The sequence below is a fragment of the Squalius cephalus genome (genome assembly GCF_949319135.1).
Source record: "Squalius cephalus genome assembly, chromosome: 19".
Classification (NCBI taxonomy): domain Eukaryota; kingdom Metazoa; phylum Chordata; class Actinopteri; order Cypriniformes; family Leuciscidae; genus Squalius; species Squalius cephalus.
Genome location: NC_137140.1, coordinates 24,979,882 through 25,005,449, shown reverse-complemented (window position 1 = coordinate 25,005,449; position 25,568 = coordinate 24,979,882). Strand labels below are relative to the sequence as shown.

Genomic DNA, 25,568 nt, shown 5'->3' with positions numbered 1-25,568 from the left:
TAACTCAGGATTAGGTGAGAGTCCGGATGTCCAAATTCCAGGTACGTTCCATGCCTATCTCGGGACTCGGCCGTGTAGCCAGACACTGTGCAAGCAGCACCAGCCAAATCACAGACGTACATGCGGAGGGGCAGTGAGGTGGAGCACAGGGGCCCAACACGGAAGGCATAGCGTCCCAGAGTAGAGGCAGTGAGTGTGGTTTAACACTTTTATCTGGCTCCATGGTTCCCACGAGTGGCTGGAGATGCGTAAGGAGGTGTTGTGTCCTCGAACCACAAACTCCTGCCCTGTGGTGAAAGAAGAGGTGGATGAGGAAGCATAGCGTTGCTCACTGTCAAACCGCACCTTGTGTGACCTCCTCCATGGGAAGGAGTGGTGTGCCCACCATCTCCTGAAGAGCAGCTCCCTCCATCTCTGGGTTGGTGTTTTGCCGGGATGGTGTTTTGCCGACCACCTAGAGGGTTTAGCAGCAGCTGAGATGATGCTGTGGCCGCACCAGAGCAGAAGTAGATTCCGCAAACTGTGGACATCGTCTGACCGAGGGCCCGAACAGTAGGTCCATCACTGTATGCAGTTCCTGCATCACCCCTTGTTCAGAACTACCTTCGTGCAGCTCTTTGAGTATTTTGGCTTGGTGTACTTAACGAAGGGCCATAGCGTGCAAGGCGGAGGCAGCCTGTCCAGCGGAACTGTAAGCCTTGGCGGCAAGCGCAGCCGAGAACCGCCAGTGGCAGCACTTTGTGGTTAAAATGCACTGCAATTGCACACTCCGCCTGAGGAATCTCCGGGAAAGCATTGCAGTCAACTCTGGATCAGACTCGAACAGCGATCCTCTTCCCGAAGGGGGAAGCACAAGCCCCAAATGAGATGCTGGGTTCCCCATGGAAAGGATCTTATCACACAGGGCCACTATAACCCTCAGATCACTATAACCCTCAGGCCACCCTGAGTATTAACTGAAGTGGTCCTACAGTGCAGAGAGAAACCAGGTCTGGGAATAACAGAGGGGACTCTACCTTGTTCAAGGTATTGGAGTCTCAATCTCAGCATCACAATGGTCATGTTTCCGCAGAGGGAGCATGATTCATCAACGAACGCTGCCTCAGCGTGTTTACGCTCCAGACACGTGAGGCAGTGACCGTGGCTGTCAGACGGGCCCAGAAAAAGGCTGCATCCAGAAACACACAGGTGGAGAGCCATTTTGAAAAAGAAGCAATGCTTGCTCTTTAGGGAAAACTGCTCTTTTACTCGTTTAAGCACCCAGGGGTGAAATCGCTCCACTTAGCGGTGCAATTGCTCTTTCAATGCAACAACCGCTAAATGCGCCGTCTCTCCAACACAGAACTGCTTCCCTCTTGTTGAGCTCACACAAAATGATGATTGTCAGTAGGGTTGGGAATCGTAAGACATTTTCCTTTTCCGGTTCCGATTCCGGTTCCGCCAAACGATTCCGGTTCCGGTTCTGGTTCCCATTCAATACAAATTATTAAAACAACTAATAAAAAATAGTAGTAAGGGGAAAATGCACAATCCTTTTGTGTTTATTTCTTATACTTGTCAAATGAGCTGGACAGACTGGTAATGTCAACAAATGCAACATATTATTTAGCAATTCTTGCAAAAAAAAAACATTTTTCTGAAGGAAAATAAATATTTCTGCATTCTCTAGGATAATTTGGGACCTCTCCTATAGCTTATTGTATCTCCAGCAGTGGAGAATACCCTCTCAGAAGGGGTAGAATATGCTTTAACACACATGTAAGATCCAGACAGGTGAAACATAATATTTCGATTTGAATGATTGATTCATAAAGACTTCACTTCATTACTGGATGAATCAGCAATCTAGCAGTTAAATAAACAGAACTGTATGCGTCTTGCGGAAGAACATTGTAGCCGGAGCTACTTCTCTATGTTTATTTCTATGACGTGGGTGAGTCACTCAGGCACTGTGCTACTCCGCAGCGGTGCCGGTGTAAAGTAGTCCGAGTATAAACGCTTATTACAGGCTTACCGTAGTGATTCAGGATAAGACAAAAACGCGGTTTGAAAAAAGGCATTCATGATGTACTCACTCATTATATACATTTAGAGATCGAGATCGTCTCTCTCTCTCTCTCTCTCTCTCTCTCTCTCTCTCTCTCTCAAATATGAGTAGCGCGAGTGCTTTCATTACTATTTTAATATTCATGAGGTGAGTGTGAGACGTCGCTATTAAATGATAAGCTCCCAGCACTTCGCCCACACATCGGCCCTGAACCGTTTTTAGAACCGAAACTTAGGAATTTCGCATAAGAATAAGATAAGAACCGGTTTTCGGTTCCCAACCCTAATTGTCAGAGCGCTGAGTGTGAAAACTGCTTGGGAGTATGGCTTGCAATGCAAATCTCACTCGCTAAGGGCAATTGGCTTGTTTTGTTACCACTCAAAGGTGATTCTGCTCTCAGGCGAGATCCCATTGTGTCAGTCAGTTCTGACGTAACATCGAACATGACTGACTGATAGGGAACTAAATGTTAAAATGACATGATAATAATAAAACCACACAGGACTTTTCTTCTAAATGTCCCCATTACCAAAGACAAAAGCAGATTAGTCTGACTAAGAATTATTTAATTTTTTCATGTACATTCTTATTTCCGAACCAATCTTGAAACTAAATCCAGCCCACGTCTCTGGTGTTTAGGCTGATTGACGTGTTGTGTATGGAGGAAGAGTGCTCCGCAGGACTGTCTCCCCAACTGTTTCTGCTCTGGTCCACAGAGACAGTTTCTCAAGCTTGTATCAACTCCATCTCCCCGTCTACACACATCAGTGGTCATATGAGATATGAGCCCCAACTCTTTCTTTGGGAGACCTTGTCCAGCATTGAAATATTAAACAACCTCAGAAAGTCTGAGCAGAAATTAATTTAAGTTTGTATTAAAACTTAACTTTAAAACTGATAGGAGACATATTAAGATCAGCAATAAAAAAATCTAAAAAAAAGAAGCAAGCCTGCAATGTGCCAGGTAATTTGTTTATTTATACTAATGAGTTCAGAGTGATGATGACCTAATTATTTTCATAAATCTGTGCGCTCTTGATACCACCAGTGTGATCCCCTCCTTCAGTTTGGATCTAGTCTGGTTTATCCAGAAGTATGTGTCAAAGAAATGATTACTTACTGTACTGAGGGGTTCATGCATTAAATATTGCTTTTAAAATAGAGCATTCAGCTGTGTCTCTCATCCACAAAACAGTCATAAAGTATATTTATGTTTCAGTAGATCTCTGGCAACTCACCTATAAAATAAAACTTTAATCATGGGGAGTTTTCATTAAAAATACTTTTTTTAAAAAAAGGTTATATAATAAATATTTTTCTCTGAGGTCCACCTATAATGTAGGTGAGGCAGTGACCGTTTCTCGCCAACATTTTAGAGTGAATTGTTGCTACTTCCCAATTGCACTCCCATCTAGCTCCTAATAATCTTTAAGCCCCTTCAATCAGGATTCTGTAAACTCCACAGCACTGAAACAGCATTAGTTAAGGTCACTAATGTTAATCTAAGTCCTATTTTTCTGATTGAAAGCAGTTTGTCGCTATGGGTGGTTACAGGTCTGATATTGGTGTAGTGCAATCTGGTGTTCCTCAAGGTTCAATCTTGGGCCCTATACTTTTTAGCATCTACATTTATCCTCTTGGTCAACTTTTAAGATCACTTGGTCTCAGTTTTCACTTTTATGCAGATGACACCCAGGTTTATATACATTTAAAACCTGGGGCCCTATTTTAACGATCTGAAACGCAAGTATCAAACGCAAAACACAAGTAACTTTGTGGGCGGATCTCGGGCGCTGTTGCTATTATACCGGCGGGATAAATGACTCTTGCGCCAGATGCAAATCTAAAATGGGTTGGTCTGAAGTAGCTACATTACTCATAGGTGTGGTTTGGGCGTAAAGTGCAATAAACCAATCAGAGTGTCATCTCACATGCGCTTGTTCCATGGCATATTGCTATTATAACGGCGGATTTGCCAGGCGCACGCCATGAGCGGTTCACAGCCGAGTAGACCGATGTTCTCGTCAGGGCCGTAAAAGACAGAGAAGTGACATTGTATGGGGATGGGAGAAACCCACCCAAATTAGCTTCGGTAAAACAGGCGTACAATAATTTGGGTAAATAAGTAAGCTAGATTTATGCCTATTTTTTCACATCTTCATGGACACCACAATGATTTCCCTTGTGTGGTAATATTTTTCCTTGTAATTATGTATGGTTTTTAAAAATGGGAACTGCTGTCTGCGTCTGTGTAGATGAGAGAAGCAAAGTGTATGCGCATTGTGCACACACTACATTATGGCCAAGCATGCGCCCTTAAAATAGCATCTGAATAATGCACCACTGACTTTAGACTAGGTTTTTCCTGGTCTGTGCTGGAATTGTTTTCTGAAACTGCAAAATAGCACCAGGGAACGTTTGCGCCAGAACACACCTCCTCTTTTCGCTGAACCGCCCCATGGAGCGCAAATTCATTCCCTAATTTACCGATGTGCGTCTGTGGAGGAAAAAGTCCGCTGTGCGTCGGGTGCAAAATAGGAATGATACATGCGTCGGTGTACAATTGCGCTGGGTTTAAGATAGGGCCCCTGATGTTAATGTGGCTGTGTCTTTTCTTTCTCTATGTATTTCTGAGATTAAAAAATGGATGTCTACAAATGTTCTATGTCTAAACAGTGACAAGACGGAGGTAATGCTCATTGGTTCACCACACCAGCTACGTAAGGCTGAGTCTCAAACTTTAAGTGTAGATGGTTCTACACTTCAATTTCAAACAAAACTAAAACATTTGGGGGTGATATTTGATACTAATTTAACATTTGTTCCTCATGTTCAGAGCACTGTCAAGACATAATTTTTTCATCTAACAAATATTGCCAGATTGCGTCCCATGTTATCACTCCCAGTGGCTGAAAAGTTAATTAACATCTTTGTATTCTCTCACATTGATTACTGCAATGCTTTGCTGGCCGTAATCATTGAGATTCCATGTTGATTTTAAAATATGCTGATTTTTAAATTATGCTTACTTATAAGGCTTTGCATGGACTGGCACCTCATTATTTCTCTGAGCTTTTAACCCCTTACACACCAGCACGTGATCTCCGCTCCTCGGAAGCTGTCCTTTTAATTGTTCCACTTACTCGTTTAAAATCCATGGGTGATAGGGCTTTTTCTTCAATTGCTCCAAAACTTTGGAATTCCCTGCCAGATGAGATTAGGCAAGATGAAATAAGCTGAAAGCTTAGTGTTTTTAAATCATTCCTTAAAACTTTTGTGTTTAGGGTAGCTTTTACATGATTGTTTGTAATTGGCATATTATTATTATTTATTTTTTTATCGGACATTTGATAGTATGTTTTTATTTGGTATTTTATTTTCATCTGTTTTTTTCTGTCATTAACGCATTGTTTGTATAATTGTATGTTTTATCTTGTTTCTATTTTTGTGAAGCGCTTTGAGATGCTACTTTTAAAGGCGCTATAGAAAATTAGTTTATTATTATTAATGTTAGTAATTTTTTGATCCCAAAAACTTATTTGAATTTTTTATGCCCATTTCAATGAAACAGGCCATATCTTAAACCCTCTAACAGTGTTGCCATGTCTGCTTATACTATAAGTGACTTTGGGTTTGTTTTTCATAGTCATTTACAAATTTGCACAGTGGCAATTGCATTTTATGGGTTTATTTCTAAAATACACATGGGTGTTCAAGAGAGAAAGAGAGAGACATATTGATTGAATTTGGTTGACCATTTAAACTGTATGTGAAACAGTTTAATTATTTTTGTAAATAGAAAATGCAATTTAGAATTATTTTATGCACTTTATGCACAACAAATGAGATTAAAAAACATGCTAATCTACTTGATCCAAAATTATCCATAATGTCTTTTCAATAATAAATTGCATATCAAATTGAATTAAATCAAACTAAAAATCTCTCTTTCTTTGTTATTTTAGTTAGTTTATTGTTAGCAAGCTAACCGATAAGCCTGTTGTCACGTTTCTGTTAGTTTGGACTTTTTGTGTTTCACCACCTTTCTGCCTGAGTTAGTCGTTTGTTGTCTTGGTCACTCATTATGTTCAGCTGCGTACTCATTATCTCCCTCATTATCACGTGCACTTTAGTTCAGTTCTGTTTGTGTTTCATTGCCGGGTATTTTCTATGTTACGTGCGTGTATTGCTCTCTCTGTTTGGATATACCTTTGGATTTATTAAAAGACTACATTCTCTCTTCATCATCATGTTCGAGTTTGATCATCAACACAGCGTTGTGACACCTGTTAGCTATTTGCATGATATCAGCTGCATGGCCAAATTTCTAATCACCCAATAGGTTTCATTGACATGTAACCATGGAGGTCAATGTTCATGCATTTATTCCATGTTGCAGAAGTACAGAACGAGCAGCTTTTGCAGCTAGGTTTCAATATATATATATATACAGTACCAGTCAAAAGTTTGGAAACATTACTATTTTTAATGTTTTTGAAAGAAGTCTCTTATGCTCATCAAGCCTGCAGTTAAAAAACAAAAAAAAACAAAAAAAACAGTAATATTATGAAATATTATTACAATTTAAAATAATGGTTCTCTTTTTTAATATATTTTAAAATGTAATTTATTTTTGTGATGCAAAGCTGAATTTTCATCAGCAAGTACTCCAGTCTTTGGTGTCTTATGATCCTTCAGAAATCATTATAATATGATGATTTGATACTCAGTTATTATCAATGATGGAAACAATTGTGCTGTTTAATATATTTTTTTGGAATACTTTTTTCAGGATTCATTGATGAGTAAAACGTTAACAGCATTTATTCATAAAAACAGCATTTATTCAAAATAAAAACATTTCTAACAATATAAATCGTTACCATCACCTTTTATCAATTTAACGCATCCTTGTTGAATTAAAGTACTAATTTCTTTAAAAAAAAATAGTTATTGTTCCCAAACTTTTGAACGGTAGTGTATATTGTTACAAAAGATTTCTATTCTAAATAAATACAGTTCTTTTTAACTTTTTATTCATCAAATAATCCTGAAAAAAGTATCTCAGGTTATAAAAAAAATATTAAGCAGCACAACTGTTTCCAACATTGATCATAAATCAGCATATTAGAATGATTTCTGAAGGATCATAAGACACCAAAGACTGGAGTACTTGCTGATGAAAATTCAGCTTTGCATCACAAAAATAAATTACATTTTAAAGTATATTAAAAAAGAGAACCATTATTTTAAATTGTAATAATATTTCATCATATTACTGTTGTTTTTGTTTTTTTTTTGTTTTTTTTTAACTGCAGGCTTGATGAGCATAAGAGACTTCTTTCAAAAACATAAAAAATAGTAATGTTTCCAAACTTTTGACAGTACCTCAAGCTCTTTTATCTCAAAAGATCAAGGAACATATTTATGACATGACCCCTTTAAACACTATTGGTTCTGAATAGACCTCATGTAGACCAGCAGTATTAGATTTCAACAAGCAAAAACGTTGCAAGGCCCTTTGCGAGACTAAGCCTTCAATAGAGCATCCTTATCTTCATGTGCTATAAGCACTAAGAACCCAAAGAGGAGGTATTGCTCTTGTTGTTGTGGTTTAGTCTGTTATGTGATAGAAGATGAATTCCAGGCCAAACTATATGTACACCCACTAAATTCTCCCATCTTGCCAGGAAGAGAGACTAGAGATTGGAGAGGAAAGGATGACAGGAAGGGGGTGGGTAAAAGCAGATGGTGAGGTGAATTGATGTTGGCACGCTTCCTCAACATCCCCCTTTGATCTTTTGCAGAGTCGTCCTGACCAGCAAGGTCCTATACATCTTCCCATCAGATTTCAAAGGTCATGCCAGAATACCAGCATCGATGATGAGTTGCATATCTCATTAATTGGAATCTGTCTGAACTTTCATTGAACATGGCTGAGCGACGGCAGTTCCAGTAAATCAATGTCTTGTTTCTACACTGTCACCAGTAATCGTGTTAGCATTGCAGCTACTGTACTGCTGCATGGAAAGATAAGCTCAAACAGGCAAAACAGAGAGGGGACACGATATGAGGGCTGGTATTTCCATCTGTAACCCGTACATTGACTCCGACGGTCTCATTCAGGCTCGCCCAAAAGTCTACATGGATTAGTTATAATTCCATCCTTCCTTTAGCTACACCTTTCACCGAGCCCACATAATCTGGTGTGAATGGATACTTAAGGCATATAGTCTTTTATTTGCTGCCAAAAGAGTAAAACCTAAATTATACCGGCTTGTCATTTCGGCAAGGACGTCACTCCGAAAGCTTATCGCCCGTGAGAACTTGTTGACAAAAATGGGTTTTCCGCCTCGGCTTTCCTGGGAGCGTCGAGAAATGCCATGTTTATCAACTTTACAAAGTTACTACTGAAGTTAATGCACATCCTACTCTCTAGTTTTTGAGAAAGAAAGAAATGAAGGGGGAACAACACAAAAGCAATAAACACTGTACACCGCAGTCATATTCAGCTTGCCACATCACAATAATGAGTGTAGGAATAGCAAAAGTGAGTTTGAAATAAGCCACCAGGAGTTTCTTACCTGCTGATGAAAAGGAGGAGCAGCAAAGAGCTACACAAATGCATGGCTGCTTGAGCGTTACGCGTCCTTCTGAGAAATGAGAGATAAAGAATGGAGAGATTATGTAGAGATTCAACAGATTTGTACATAGAGATTAAGCATTACTGACAAATTTCTGACAAAAGCTTAACATTTTAGCTTGATGAGCCAGGCAAAATTAGGACAGGTTTTCTCAATCCTCCTTACGTGTGTTTAGAGACTGTTAAGTGACAAAATATACCCCTTACTCAAGTTTTGACTGAAGCTATAAGGCAATACCATTAAAAAAGGTTTCAAACTGCTATCAATAATTTACCATCACAGCATACTTTGAGAAAAATAAATTGACCAGCTAACAAATTGAGATACATATGGAAAAATAGCTAATTTAAATGATTTCAAATACTTATGAATGATTTGTGAAAGTTTCATACAGTTTGTCCTGTGAAATCCTTAACCTCAGACCAGTCTGTGTAAGTTTGACCCTTGAAAAGATTCTTTCTGATGCATATAATCCCAGAACACATAGTGAAATAATCCCTCAAAAAATGTCTCTGAGAACAGATTTACTGATGGTGACATAAAACTATAAATATACGGTGCATATTTCCAGGGAATTATGTAAAACCACTTATGTGACCACCAACTACGCAAAGACGACAAGATACAACAGTATAAGTAGATTTTAGGTTTTAAAATGATTCTCAATTCCCTCATTCTTGAATACTTTCCAGTTGGCTCTGAGCCTTTCTGCCTTGTAAATACAATAGATTTTATCTGGCACTGTATTTCATGATACTTTTTATCTTCTCAATGTCTATTTTGAGCCTTGATGGCAAAAAAAAAATGGTCTGTGATTCTTTGCTCAGTCTTCCAGCACCATTGCAATCTGTGTGCAGCTGTGACGATAAGTTTGATACAACAGACGTCTGCCCTGCAGCATGTGTTCATACACATACAATGTGCAGGAAGATGTAAAAATGCTTAAATTTGGATTGCACGAGTAAGTGCTTCAAAGTACTTAAAGCGGGCATCTTGTCATGTTGACATGGCCAAACAAACACAAAACTGTCATATTGTTAACATGAAAAAGAAAAATCTGTTCTTGACCCAGATTAATACGTTCTTTTTTTTTCACACAGACAACACAAGCAAATCAACACAAACACTGAGATGTAATGCTCTTCTATTCTGCCTGTCAGTGCTATTAAATCCAGATTGCTCCACATACTGCAACTCATCTCTAAGATCAGAACGTTTAATTTCATTATTTATTATTTTAACACTCTTGTCTCTTCATGATGGCTTGTGATGGAGGTGGGTAGCAGAATATAAAAAAAGTTGTCTGGGTTCCACACAACTGAAACACACTTAAAATATCTTCTTTTATGCACAGAAGAAAGAAAAGCATTCAGGGTTGGAACATCATGAGGGTGAATAAATAATGACAGAATTATTTTTTTGTGAACTAGCCCTTTAATTTTTGTAAGCACAAGTCATCAGAAGTTGACACATCCTTACAAGGAGCAAATTTTGATGTCTCCAGGCTTATTTGTGCCCACATACATGAAACATGCAGTCTTCCCACACACATATATCTTACATGCAGCATTCCCTCAGCTCCCCATTGCAAAAGCTGTTCTAGCTAATTCCTATACCCTCGTGGTTTGTGACTCAGTGGCTGCTTGAAGGATCCTGGTCTTAAGACTGAGATGTCACTCATTTAGAGTGACAGATGACATCTTCAATGAGTTCTGGACCTTGAAGACCCCGCGGGAAGGTTACACTAGACTTGTTTAACAATCTTACCAGGAAACCCAAAAAGCCTGAAGCTGGGAATGCTTTGGTGGTCCAGTGCTACAAATGTACTGTTCAGTCCTCTGGACTTTCTCATGTAATATACACCACCATTCAAACTTTTTTTTGTTTTTAGTTTCTCATGCTCACCAAGGCTGCATTTATTTGATCAAAAAAATACTGTATAACATGTAAAATAAATAACAGTCAAAAAACAGTTTTCTATTTTAAAATATTTTAAAATGTACCGGTAATTTATTCCTGTGATGGTAAAGCTAAATTTTCAGCATCATTACCCCAGACTTGAGTGTCATGTGATCCTTCAGAAATCATTCTAATATGCTGATTTGGTGCTCAAGAAACATTTCCTAATATTATCAATGTTGAAAATGGTTGTGCTGCTTAATAATTTTATGGAATTTTTTCTAGGATTATTTGATGAACAGAAAGTTCAAAAGAAAAGCATTTATTTGAAATAAAAATATTTTGTAACATTAAAAAAAAAAGTATTTTCTGTCATTTTTGATCAATTTAATGTGTCCTTGCTGAATAAAAGTATCTTTTTTTTTTTTTTTTTTCTTTTTTTTTTTTTAATCATACTGATCCCAAACCTTTAAACGCTGGAATAATTAAAAGACTTAATGGCTGTCTGACATAGCTAAGCTACATCCATCTAAAAAGCAAAGAGCCTCAGCTATTTTCTTTATTGTACACCTTCTTGCTATATTGACTTCAAACACCAGATATCTCAGTGAGAATCTAGGTCAGTGAATGACTGAGTTCTGTCTCTTGCAATGGCAGGGTCCAATTACTGTTCTTTGACAAACTGAAAAATATCTCCACGAGAACCTTCTGAATTAATCATGAAAGCAAAACAGGAGCATTACGTGAAGTATTTTATTTTTAAAAGCCTTTCTTAGCCTTATAATTGACTAAAAAATGTTTGCTGTTCATTTGTGTGCATGATGTAGCAGGGAAAACATCTCATCTTTCCTCTTAGAGTATTGTAAATAATAAAATATGAATGTGGAAGAGAGAGAGTTTGTGCACAGGGTAAATGTGATCGTCCTGCCTTTGATAGAGATTATCTGGGCATCTCATGGCACCCAAAATAAACCGCTTTCAACACAGCTGATCATTTACCAGCTAACAGAGTACATGAGAAATGCTGATTTGAAAACCGATGGAGAGCTTAGCCTTAAGCCATCAGCTAATCACAAGATAGAAATCTGCACAGTTTCTCATAGTTTTTCAGGCCACAGTCTATGGTAATGTATGGCAACAGACACCAATAAACCATTATCACTTGAGGACGTCAGAATAATCTCAATTCAAGGGCCTTAATTTAAAGGGTATGTAAAACACCATAAAGTAATCCTTGTGTCTCCAGTGGTTTAACCTCAATTTTGTTTGTGCAAAAAAACAAACACAAATTACCATTTTATTTACAAAGTGTTAAGCTCCGACGTACATTTACACAACAAAGTCTGCTCTTGCATCAACACAGCTTGTGTTTTAATGATGTCTTTACTACCTTTCTGGGCCTTGAAATTAGTTGCGTTGTTAATGGAGGGACAGAAAGTTCTCAGATTTAATTAAAAAGATCTTCATTTGTTTTCCGAAGATCAATGAATGTCTTATGGGTTTGGAATGACATGAGGGTGAATAATTAATGACAGAATTTTCATTTTTGGGTGAACTAACCCTTTAACTCTATGCCATCTTTAACCCATTCAGATACAATATCAGTCACAACGCACATCACTTTGATGCTAAGTCAATCTATGAGTGCCATCTCACATGATTTTTACTAAAATACAATAAACTAAGGAAATGAAGCATGGTGGACTATGAAACAGGGTAGAAAAATATTTAATAAATTATGAATCATTTTGATATTGTATTGAACAGTAGGTCTAAATGCAAGCAAACGACAAGATAAAGATCTGATTTCACTTATAAGGCTCTGACACATTAAAGGCAATCTTCACCAAAACTGAGTTAGATTATCTTCAGACCATCCCTGTCAAAAGTTATTTTGTATTCAAAACTGTTTACATTCACTGGCATTGAACTTTTTTTACCAATAAATTGTAATAATCATACTATTTATTTGTTTACTTGGAACATCCTATATATGTAGGCTACTACATTTCACAATTACAAAAAATTGCATTGAATTAAACATATACATTTGAGAAAGACTGAAATAGTAGCCTATATAGGCTATTTTCTTATAAAACGTAGCCTATAGGCCTATTTAAAATCAGATGTTAATTAGAATCTGATAACCTTATCACACATTACCATAAACTGATTTTTATTGATTACCATTTGTGCCTGCATTTAGAGTAGAAATAAATCGTGGTCATATTTGTTGTGTTCCTAAAACTTTGTTCAAGACCAAAAGGGTTAAATTTGACGATCTGTCACAGCGAGAAGTCGTTATAAATACACACACATTATGCACATTCGACATGTGGAACTATTCACAATTCACATTCATTATAAAACGCATTTTATATTTTACAGTAGGCTAACACAAATTGTCATCTATTATATAGAAGAGCGGGTTTAAAACTGTTTACAGTCTTCTAATCTCACACTAATAATGAATCAACAAGCAAGTGATTTAAACAACAAACATGATTGCGACCTTTCGTTTTTTCTTTTTTTTTCTTTTTTCAAAGAGTAAACTATAGCCAATGATAAATCCATCATACAGTCCCGACTTTGTCTGTTATCAAACATCAAAATATTTCATTCAAATTCATAAACGTAGCCTACATCATATAATGACTCACTGCGTACTTACATTTAAAGCCGGGCAATCGTTCGCATTTCCCAAACGCTTATATCGAATCACTCATCTACATATGTTGTATCGGTTGTAAGTCCGAGCCATTTAGTTCTGTGAAAAGAAAAACGTGACTTTTAGAGGTTTTCAAGGCGCTGGAATCCGTCAGTGATGCGCAACTACTTCACAGCACTCAGTCTAAAACTACTGGTTGCATCCTAGACACATTCTGCGCTGTGTGCTCATAGGAGAAGAGCCTATCAGTGATAGACTGACGATTCAATGGTGATTGGAGGGAACAGGCTTGGAAAATGACATCTCACATGTTTGCAAGTATACATTGAATCACAGTGGCATGCAATTATCACATAGGCACACTCACATCATACTACTAATGTATATAGGCTATTTTAGCCTATGCCACATGCATGCAGGCAAACTCTGTCTGTCATCGCTTTCTTTATATGTCATGTCACTTTGACCATGAGGTTATTTCTTTCGAGGCATGAAATTTTCTATTTTCACATGCTCGCCCACTTCTGGCAAGTAATGTTTGACATTGCATCATACATAGATTATGCCGTAGCACTGCAGGGAATAATGCGGTATCAAGTGCAGAAATGCATTCGCTTCTTCTAGCGGGTTGTTAGAGACTGGATTCTGAAATTTCGGGGTAAGCTCCAGTTCCAGCACCCACGGAACTGGCAGGTCTTCATAATAAACCCACTTACTGCTGTTCTCCAACATATATCTGCCAACAGGCACAGATCTGATTGCAAGAGATTTCCTTTTGAAACTGATGGATGCCTTCACGGCATATTTCAGTGTTGAAAATGTGTGCAGATCATTGTGCTTTTAGCTGTAGGCTGTTGAAGTTTAAAGGAAGATAGTTAACTAGCTAAAAATAAAATCTCAGAACTTATTTGTTGAAAACAGTGATGACTCTGATCTATCTTCATCAAGCACCTGCAAGTCAGTTGGTGCTAAAGCTAATTGACTAAATGCGCATCAGCATGTTGCCTGTCAGATCAAACATTACACAAGATACATTCCAATAGGATCCTCCCACATTGCTGCAGAATAAAAATTGTTTCAGGGTTGCATGCCAAACGCTGTTCCTGTCCAAAAAGTTCTCTGCTCGCTCATGCAACTACAAGCATTGAAGGCTTCCCGCAACACTCCCACTCAAGACATTTAAATATGTCCTTTAGTGTAGCAGAGAATTGTGAACCCATGAAGGATTTAATTCATTATTCAAAATAAAGCGTGACTTGAGACAAAATGTATACTACATTAAAATAGACGAGACATTAATCGTGTAAATTTTATGGGTGGCAAAATATACAAAGCTAATTGCTTTGACACATTCTCATACAGAAGAGAATTCTCAATCTTTTCTATAACAAAGAATTCAAATCTGGTCATAATTGCGTGTTGAATATGCAAGGACACATAAATCGTACTAAACCACAGTGGCATGGATTAGATTTGCCAGTCTTAGTTTGTACATTAAAAAACGTATAACTTCATGTGTAACATGTAGGCCTATGTTCTGTTTTTGTTTAGTTTCATTGTGTTTTGGTTCTGTTTTCAAACTAAACGATTTAATGCACAGTTTTTGAAGAGTGTGTATGTGCGTACGTGCTCTAGGATGTAAGAACAAGCCTATTATTGAATCTGGAAATAAAGCAAAATAATTGAGAAAAATGAGAATTAGTCCTCAGATACAATGAGAATTAGTCCCCACATCCGTAATTTATAGCAAACAATTTGCAGATTCTAAAATCTTAAAAAGATTCATTAAAAGAAGTTATCACTCCACCACCTGTGTCATCATCACCAACGTGGTTGAATGTTGAAATTTGCGTCAATACAGTTTCGGGAAACAGTTGTGACTTGTAAGTTGATTTCTTCAACGATACATTGTACTATGGTAGTTGCGTTGTTGTACGAACACAACCCTGGTTTGCACCCCTATGTTTTTTACCCCTATAAAAAAAATGTTCCCTAGCAGAGGTGTAAAGTCCAGGGGTCAGAAAGTAAAAGTCCTGCCATATGTATATTCCACCCATGAACTCAGCCACCTGATTTCACTAATTAGTTCTATCTCCGGGCTTAAATGGATACTTCACCGTTTTTTCATATTAAGCGGGTTAAAAAGGATAACTATAATGTGGCGGAATAGCACTTTTGAGAGTACTTCGACTCGGCGCAGTAAAAAGTCACGCCTGATCCTCTTCCTCTCACTTCTGTCATTAGAAGTAGAACAAACATGACTTTTTACTGCGCCGAGTCGAAGTACTCCCAAAGTGCTATTCCGCCATACATTATAGTTATCCTTTTTAACCCGCTTAGAAAAGCGCCACGTTTTATTTTGTGTCACCATACTTGGTCGTATAACTACTCGTGTAACTGTTTTTAAATAGGGAAAACGTGGAGGTGTTTGGTCACTTCTAAATTCATTGCTGTTAGATACCACTGAATATACTGGGCTAAGCTAAGTGCTATCAAAGTGTCACCGCGCGCTAGAGCGATTAAGTGCACGCACTGAGATGAGAGAGGTATGTATCAACTCGTCTTAGTTAAGGGAATAACATAGTTTAATATGAAAAAACGGTGGTGTATCCCTTTAAAAACTGTGCTAATTAATTAGCTAATCCAGGTGATTGGAACAAAATACTGAGGAGGACTTTTACTTTCTGAACCTGGGCTGCGTTCCAGTCCAAAATTGTCATGCCCTTCACTCGCTAACTTCCCTCCGTCTTGTTCACTTGTGCTGCGTTCCAGTCCAAAATTGTCATGCCCTTCACTCGCTAACTTCCCTCCATCTCGTTCACTCGGATGTACGTCATTGCGAGTGCCCACTACTGGCGGAAACTGCAATGGGCTGAATTGGAACGTCCTAAGCCCTTGATCACTTGGAATCAGCTGTGGGGTTGATTTATTATTTACATTTTTTTTCCCTTTAAGAATTTGTTTAATGCAGCATCCAAATGTTTATAAGTGTGTTTGGGTTGTTTTAAATTTAAAAAATTATAATTAATATATCATAGAGTTGTCTGATGTGGTGGTGATTAGACGATATATGTGGTGACGTCACAATCGTACTGCATTGTGGGACATATAGGTGCCTGAAGTGTACATTTGAAGCAGACTCGCTCCCTCGGTCAAAATCGAGGGAACGAGGGTTTGTCCATATAAATTTCCCTCGTCCACTTCACGAAGTGGAACGCACTTCAAAATGGCGGCAGGGATTCCCCCAAGGGGAAGTGCTTAGGGAAGTTCGCAAGTGCGTGTCTAAAAGTGGACTGGAACGCAGCATTGGACGTACGTCATTGCTTACGCTGCACGAGTGCCCACTACTGGCGGAAACTGCAATGGGCTGAATTGGAACGCCCTAAGCCCTTGATCACTTGGAATCAGCTATGGAGTTGATCTATTATTTAAATTTTTCTTCCCTTTAAGAATTTGTTTAATGCAGCAACCAAATGTATATAGGTGTGTTTGGGTTGTTTTAAATTAAAACAATTATAATTAATATATCATAGAGTTGTTTGTTGTGGTGGTGATTAGATGAGATCTGTGGGGACGTCACAATCGTACTGCATTGTGGGACATATAGGTGCCTGAAGTGTACATATGAAGTAGACTCTGTCAAAATCGAGGGAACGAGGGTCTGTTCATATAAACTTCCCTCGTCCACTTCACGAAATGGAACACACTTCAAAATGGCGGCAGGGATTCCCCCGAGGGGAAGTTTGCAAGTGCGTGTCTAAAAGTAGACTGGAACGCAGCGTGGTCTTTACACCTCTATTTCCTAGTTAGTCTCCTTGGTTGTTAATTAGTTCTATGCACCTGTTTCTGTTCAGTTGATTTTTCTCCCTTGTATTTAAGCCCTCAGTTCCCTTTGTTTCATGTTAAGTGTAGTTATTGCCTGAGCTTCTTCCCTGCGTTTATACATGTTACTAGTGGAATTTACTATTAAAGATTCATTTTGTTATCCTGTGTGATTGTGCGCTTACTACAGCCTGCACAGTGCCTGACATCATGTAACATCTGAATTAATTGATTGCTTTATCTAGCTGTAATGTGGCTGCTGCAGACAAGAGGCGTTAGATCCAAGTGCAGGAAACGTTTATTAAAACAGGACAACTGAAATAACTCTAGACAAGGAACAAGACAAATCCAGGCACATGAACAAGATGCCACAAGAAACGAGCACACAATACAACCATATATTGGCAATGCTAGACAAGCAACAAGAGAAACACTGGGGTATACACAAAGAGAAAACAAGGTTAACAAGATAACAAGGGGGGTGGTTAATTGTCATGGGAACACAGGATGGTAACCAAGGGAACTAACAAGCCACACCTGGGGAGACTAATCTCATGGAGCACACTGGGCATACAAACATCTCACTCAATTATTACAATTAATGTCAAAAGGAATGTTTGAAAATATAAAATGATAGAGAGAGAGAGAGATCTGCAGTAATTTTGCATTAACTATTTATTTTTAAGGGTTTCTTGAAATAATCTACAGCAAATCCATAATAGTCTGCTACTGTTTTGAAACTGTGTCCAAATATTTTTTACAACATTACCATATATTTGTTTCTTGGTTGCAATTTATTAAAGATTGTATCTCTCATACAGCACTTCCCGGGGAGAGGCAAGCTGTGAAGTGGATGCTTACTGCCAAATTCAAACTTATAAATGTGACTAAAAAGACGTGCAATGAATGTTTTATTTAAACGCCTCTTGCATTGCTGCCTGATGTCAGGCTGCACACTGCTTTTTTAAGTTTAAATTGGCTGCAAGTAGTCCACTGGGACAGTTCCTCATTTTGTTTGATAAATCTTTAATTGTAGGAAGTCATGCCTTCTGTTAAGTTGAACCTGGCCCTAATTATAACTAATTATAGTAAGCATGAATAATTGATTTTACATTTTATACAATTATATAAAACATGTAATTACACAAGTACTGTTTTACTGTTGTTTCAATGATTTCACTTGAATTGCACACACTTTTTTAAATAATTCAGCGAAAGGCCCATTTTAAATTGCCTAAAATATACAGATTGTTTGCCTTGTGCAAGAGCTGATGTCATGTGAAGACACATGGGACACAAATTGAAAAAACAATGAGCCATAGTAAAAGAAGTGGGGAAAGGGGGGAAATATGATTGATATGTTACATAATCATATGATTACATATGATAACTGCAAAAGGAAACTGAGGCAACAACTGTATGAATTATTAACTGTCCCTGGTTGAGACCTGTCAAGAAGAAAGTGAAAGAGAGGAGGGAGAGAAATTGTGTTTAAAACTCAGCCCAGGCTTGCTAACATTGCTCTGTCAACACGTACAACACTCAATTGCCATCATCTTGACATGGCAAGACCGGTCTCTAACATTGTAAGCTCATAGGAAGCTTAAAAGTAATCTGTCAGGCACTTAACAATCTAGTGCCACCCACTCTTGTCCTGGCAGCTTCATGGAACGATGCACTCGATGCCGTGCCATTCTCTTGACAAAATGTCTGCGGCATCCCTGTTGCTGTCTGTCTGCTGGAACCACACAGGGCAGTCCCTTCATTGGGGGACAGGAGTTCATGTGTATGCTGAAGTTTTAAAGCCTGAAGCCCGTGGCTGAGCGGATAGACAGCGGAGCGCGAGAGCACCATATGGTAAAGCCTCAAGCCCAGTTCTGACATGTATAGGGCAAAAACACTCCGGACTTACATAAGGATGTGACAAAGCGAGTGCCCTCAGTTGGGCCTTTGAGTCATATGAATCAGGAGAGGGCATGAGGTTTCAGGAGAATCTGGTGCCAGCATGCTGTCGACTGGCAGCCGTGCCCACTGCCGCCACAGCGCCCGATGACAGCATGCAATATGCACGACCCTGCCTCATTCTCTGGCCAGTTCCCTGGGGGGATGAGCTTATGAAGCGATTTATATACAACGCTACACTGGTTCCACAAATACTTCACAACAACAGACTAACTGCAAAAGGGAAATTGATGTGATATGTTGTCAGGATCGATGCTTAGAAATGTTTCTCCTCATTCTGTCATTACATGGGGAAGAACAATGTCTCAAAAAGCAGGAGGGAGGAGTATGTGTAGGCTCAGCATGAAACCAGCCCACAGTAACAGACACGAAAGCTCGATGACGGGTGACATCAATTACGAACTAAAAAGCAGATAACGGCGGTGCCCTCCTACTACCACTTACAACAACATGGTTTTAGAATGATCAAATAATGTCAATAAAAATCAACCATTTCCTCTACTATTTCATTTTCCTCAGTCTTTAACAGATCAATGTTTATGGACTAATCTATACACCATTACATTTCACACTAAATCAAAGCAAAGTGTTCATTGTGCCACCGGGGCCAAGCAATAGCAAGCCGAAATACTCTAGAATATTCTAAAATGATTGCAACACAATAGCAATGTTAAAAACAAAAGAAAAGTCACTGGCCCTAGGCTCTGTAAAGAGCAAACAAAAAAATCAGGGGATTTGTCTTCACTTTTTAAGTTAACTCTCTATCTGTCAAGATTTTTGATCGGATTTAAGAAACATCCTGAGTTGTGATGTCAAATGCTGAAGACTGGGGAAAACATAATTAAATTTCACATTTAAAAGATGTCACTGGTAAAGCAAGTTCTATATAAATTAATAAAATATTTTGTAAAATAATCAAGTTTAAAGTTCAATTTTGATTGAAATGTATTTTATTAGAAGGCATGGCTACTTTTGAATAACTGTCAGAAGATACATAAAGGTAGTTAAAGCATATATACCAGCATGCATGGGCTAACTGGCCTTTACTAATCAGCCAAAACTTGACCCCTTAGGGTTTGCTGATATATTTGGAATTATACCTTAAGAGAATGAACACTTTCAGGCCCGATTTCTCATTGGCAGATTTACATTTAGCTTGGCCCATTAACTTTTTAAGTCCTGGGTTGAGTTTAGCCTGTTCTAAGCCTTTAAATTAGCTAAAGAAAAGTTATCACATTCAGTTCAGTGGTTTCCACAGAGCTAACGGGCCCTAATTCATTCTAAGCTCTCCAGTCAGCATTCTCTCCCTTACACTTCCTCTGTGATAACCTGAGTTTAATGCTTAAGGGCAATGATTGCTTTCACAACCTATTATGGTGTAGTGGTGCATTTCTTGATGATGATTTCACAGCACAGTGCATTTTCTTCTGAGAGAGATGAAGTTTACATCAGCCACAGGGTGAGATTTATCCAGTCTCACATCTACTGCATCATCACTTTTCACACTTTTTATTGCTGCAGACATCCCGTTGGCCCAAGAGCAGAGGTTTGTAAGAGCTGAAGTGTATAATTTTTTCGATGTAAAAATATTTTCTCCTATCTCGGCTTAATAGGCAGAGACAGCTATAAGTAAGCCATTTGTAGGTTGTTATGTCTGAAAAGTCTGTGTAAATACTGTGTCTCTTTGGTTTTATCACAACATCACAACTGTTTGTGAAACATCCCTTCTAACCCAACCTAGCCAACCTACCTGCACTTGATTTGTCTGAGGTTTATTCATTTCACTTTTGGTATGAAAGGGCCTTTACATTTGCCAAAAATAGTTTTATCTGTTATTATAAAACAAACAAGCAAGCCCAGTCCAGATGAGAAAAAGTAAAGCAAAAGTAATGTAACACATTACTTTCCATAAAAAGTAACAAAGTAATACAATTAGTTAAGGAGTAACACAATATTGTAACGCATTACTTTTAAAAAAGTAACTTCCCAAAACACTGGTTAAAACACATTAAACATACTCTGCAGGTGATTGTCTTGATTCTGCCCTCATGTCCTTGATTTTCTCTAGTCTTGAGGCAGGATCATGACAGACCCATGTTTTGTGTGCAAGCACATGGCCTTTTGTTTGGGCTGTGTGCTTGTGTTGTCTCATCACTTAACCCCGCCCCCTTGTTCTCCTCGTTAATCATCATTGTTTTATTAGTATCACCTGTTGTCCTTATCATTTTTCTCCCCTATTCAATCCCCTTGTGTTTTCTGTCTTGTGCTGGTTCATTTAATCACCCCTGTGAATATCCTGTTAAGAGTTTTGTCAAAGAGCTGTTTAGTCTTGTATCTGCTGTGAGTTTATAGTCTAGTTAACTGTCCAGTCTTAGTCTAGTGTTGTTAGTCTTTATTTTTCCTACCAGTGTTGTTTGCCCCTCGTGGGTTTTGTTTTCCCTGTTTTTCCTGTCATTAATAAACCTTGTTAATTGCATACTGTCTGTGTTTGGGTTCATCAGAGTCGTGACAGTGATCGCGTTTTAGCTCTTTCATTTCCCAACTCTGTATACGCTTATACAGGATGCATTTTGTCATGTAATTTTTGTAATTCATTATTAAAAGGAACAGCTGAACATATGTTAGATTTATACTTGGTTTTAATAAATATAACATTAATATTATATTGTTAAAACATATTAAAACATTATATTGGTAATGTAAAAATGTTTTTATGTCAAGTACTTTTTTTTTTTTTTTTTTTTTTTAACCAGGAAAATTACATTAAGTGTAACTGGGACATGAATTTGCATTTGATTTATTAAAAAATATATAAAAAAATAAGTGAAGACTTTGCCTCATTTCTGAAAACCACTTACCCATGCACAAAGTGCCCTTCAATAAATCAATGCTATAGGTCACCCTTTATGTCTGTTTTACAAAGATTTAGCCAATGAAAGTTCTTAAAAAGATCTTGTGTAAATCTTGTTCGATCCTCAAACTGTCAGTAACTCCGCCCCCTCTATCTTGACTGAATGAAGTTCCTCAGCAGCCGCATAGCAGACTACCCTGGAAATCCAGAGTTCTCGCGAGATCACAAGTTGAATTTGCTCAGCGAGTTCACTCTGGCGTCGAGTAATGATGCTCATTAAATATGCCCTTGTATCTGAGGCGAGCTAAACAGATGACGACAGCGCTGTGACGTCGAAGTCATTAGTAAACATTGCAAGATGACGATGGATGAACACCAGTTGTTTGAAACGGCTTTGGCCGCTACAATGAACGAGTTAGACTTTGCTTTTTATCTAAAAGAGGAACAGAAGACGGTGCTCGAATCGTTTCTTTGCAAGAAGGGCGTTTTTGCTGTTTTGCCGACTGGATACGGCAAGAGTCTAATCTACCAGTTAGCTCCGCTGGTAGCTAAGCGTATGGGGCTTGTTGCGATTGGTCGTAGTGTTATCCAATTGTGTGCAGTGAGATTTTCAAATGCATACTTGGTGCCGGCCCTTGAGCTGGCCGATTTTCATTAGTCGATGCCAGACCATTAATCTTTCAGATTTAGGTCTGGATTTCCAGGCTAATAGCAGACAGCAGCTGAACGAAGTTTTGCAAGAGTAAACAAAGATCTTGTTGTTTGAATAAGTACTAATCACTATGTCTATAAAGGCTCATATTTTATTTATTTGATGTCTGACTGAGACATGTGGGACCTGAGAGAGATATCTAGCATTTGCCATCTAGTCATAGCCAACACAGCCTACACTTAAATAGCCTGTGCATAGTAGCATTTCATCTTTTATAAAATGAGATTTTGGCCAAATGTATTTTACAACAGGAAAAACTGAGCGCCCATATAGCTACAACAAACTAGTTTGTAACCTGTTGATGAAATCGCCGTTTTAATGACGGACAAAATGTATATTTGCACACATTCACTGGTCAAAAATCCCGTAAATGCATTTGAGTTTGACTTTTGTAAAATGTTAACAATATATTGATAAGTACAACATCTATTTTGTTTTACCATCTGAAAATCATAAGCACAGATCGATTTCATACTGGAACTTGCACAAAGCGACTGAGTGATCCTCGTCACCTAGGTAATATATATTTCTAAGAAATTTCTTCTTTGATTTATGATTGCTGATACACTTAATTTATTAATATTTAATCATGTTAAGGTAATAATTTTAAATTATGATTAATTCAAGGCTGTTAATATGCACGTATTCGCTATCTAGCTAATTTTTGAATCTATAGTAGGCCTATTATCTAGGCTACTCTCCGCTCATCTTCACATGTATAAATGTAGTAAAATATTTTTTAGGACTTTAGCCCTGTATATCTATATTATCTTTTATTATTATGGTTGTTATTAATAGTGAATAAATCTAAAGCTTTTGAGACTATTATGTTGTGTTATTGAATTTGTCATGAAGATGTGACCATTTCTTCTTTTTATGTAGGCTTACTAAATAATCTTAATATAAAAAAGGGAGGGGGGTGCCCTTTTTCAGTTTCAACACATGCCCCTCAAAAGTCCTGTGCACGGCCCTGCACTGAACTATATCCAGTTGTAATCAAAATTATTCAACCCCCATTGCAAATTAGGTATATTGGCAAAATTTACAAACTTTCAGCTGTTTGCAATGAACAAATCAAACAAAAGTAATTGAAATAGCGCCACACAACAAATATTTTAAGTGGTTTCCCCAAATTCAACTGTAAATGCAACTTTTAATGACTTCTGCAGTCTAAAACTTATACAACCCCCTGAATAGAATCCCTCACAACAGCACAAATCTGCAAAACAGGTGTTGTCTCAAGCAGACCTGATGTAACTAATCAAGGGCTTCAATAGTTGTACCAGGTGTGCTTGAGCTAGAACACATAAAATATCTCAACTCTCCTGGGGTGCATTTCCCAAAAGCATCATTAGCCAAATATTTTGCAAGTTCCATCGTTATCAGCATAGTTCAACGAGTCAGTGTTTCCCGAACCATATTCCAACTAACATTCGCAAACAGCATCACAAAGTTGTGTGTTTGGAACGACAGCTCTCGACCTGTGGTTAGAAGCATAGTTTCTAGTTTGCATGACATGTGGACTTAATAAATCCTTATCTTAAGCAAAACTAGATGTACCGCATCGCGGTACAAAATATGACCGCCGCTCAGGCCTGCACTGGCTTTCCACAAAAATAAATGACGTGGAGTAATTTGGCTGTATTGCGTGTTTATGTATATACCTAAAAAAAGTAATAGTATGTGCATGTCTGTCTGTGTGTGTGTGTGTGTGTGTGTGTGTGTGTGTGTGTGTGTGTGTGTGTGTGTGTGTGTTTATGTGTGTGTGTTTGTGTATGTGTGTGTCTGTGTGTGTGTGTGTGTGTGTCTGTGCGTGTATGTATGTGTGCGTACATGTGTGCGCGTGTGTGTTTGTGTGTGTGTGTCTGTGCATGTGGATTTGTATGTGTGTGTATGGGTGTGTGTCTGTGCGTGTGGATGTCAGTGTGTGTGCATGCTTGCGTTTGTTTGTATTCCTGCATGTGTGTGTGTGACAGTATCATCCTAAACCAGCAACCCTTCGCTCAACAGCACCATCTACAGGCCGATGAGTGTACAGTCACTAAATGTGCACATAAATGAATTTATTTTATACCCCCCCCCATGGATGAAATTCTACAAAACTTAGCAGAGGATACCCCCAGAGGATGTCAAGTTAATCATACACATGAAATATGGTGCAGTTCTGAACATCTCCACTGAAGATAGGGGCGATTAAAGCAGAATAATATTGCATTTTCATTTTTTATGGGAGGGGCGCAAATCACAAATGAGTGATTATGGGCTAGGTTGATGTGGGCCCTTAAGAGCAACATACCATAAAAATTTCTTCATCCTCGGTGCCACGTATGGAAGTAAAATAATGTCAAATGTTTTTGAAACAAAAAGCCTGTTAAAATTGCACTTCTTGAAAAAAAATAGGCATTGCATTAACCATGCTTGCATTTTAATGCATTGTATTTTTAGGGCTTGCATTTTTATGGGCTGAAATTCAACATGGTTGAATATTTAAGCTGTGAATAGTTCAATTAAAAACATTTCAAACACATTTTCATTATTAAAAATGCAATAATCCATATTCACCTTTCATATTTCACTTCCAAAATACTCAAACTGTTTAAAAATACAACCTATAATATTCAACAGGCAATTTTCGGTCCATTTTATTTCGCTTTGAAAATTCGCTTCCACAAATTCGGTGGTTCAAATTCGACAGAAAATATTACGTTGACATCCATGAACTGCAGGAAGAGCAGTAGATTACCGAGCGTACTCTCCATCTGCTGTTAGTCGGCTTCACCAGCAGGTGGTGCAAAAGCTCGTGTTGTTGACGAAGACAGAGCAACAGTTAGAGCAAAAAAAGTCATAAAACTCATTTAACAGCAATGCAAGTGTATTTGTGATTATTATGACGGCGGTTTTATGTCAAATTCAGTGTCTTCACAGTTACTTTCCCTGTGTAGCCTACAAGCATCTTATTGGGG

The 25,568-nt window shown here is 38.1% G+C and overlaps 1 protein-coding gene across 2 annotated transcripts in view; it reads right to left on the bottom strand.

Annotated features, from left to right (window-relative positions):
- Positions 1 to 13,483, bottom strand: part of gabrz (gamma-aminobutyric acid type A receptor subunit zeta) — a 28,414-nt gene extending 14,931 nt beyond the window's left edge. The window contains exons 1-2 of one of the 2 annotated variants that reach the window (XM_079851918.1): positions 13,262 to 13,483; positions 8,632 to 8,700 (exon numbers count right to left, since the gene is read on the bottom strand). In XM_079851918.1, the coding sequence (XP_079708044.1) occupies positions 8,632 to 8,675 (44 nt within the window). In that variant the 5' untranslated portion in view covers positions 8,676 to 8,700; positions 13,262 to 13,483. The remainder of the gene's footprint in view (positions 1 to 8,631; positions 8,701 to 13,261) is intronic. The other variant, XM_079851917.1, reaches the window with a different exon arrangement.
- Positions 13,484 to 25,568: the final 12,085 nt, after the last annotated feature.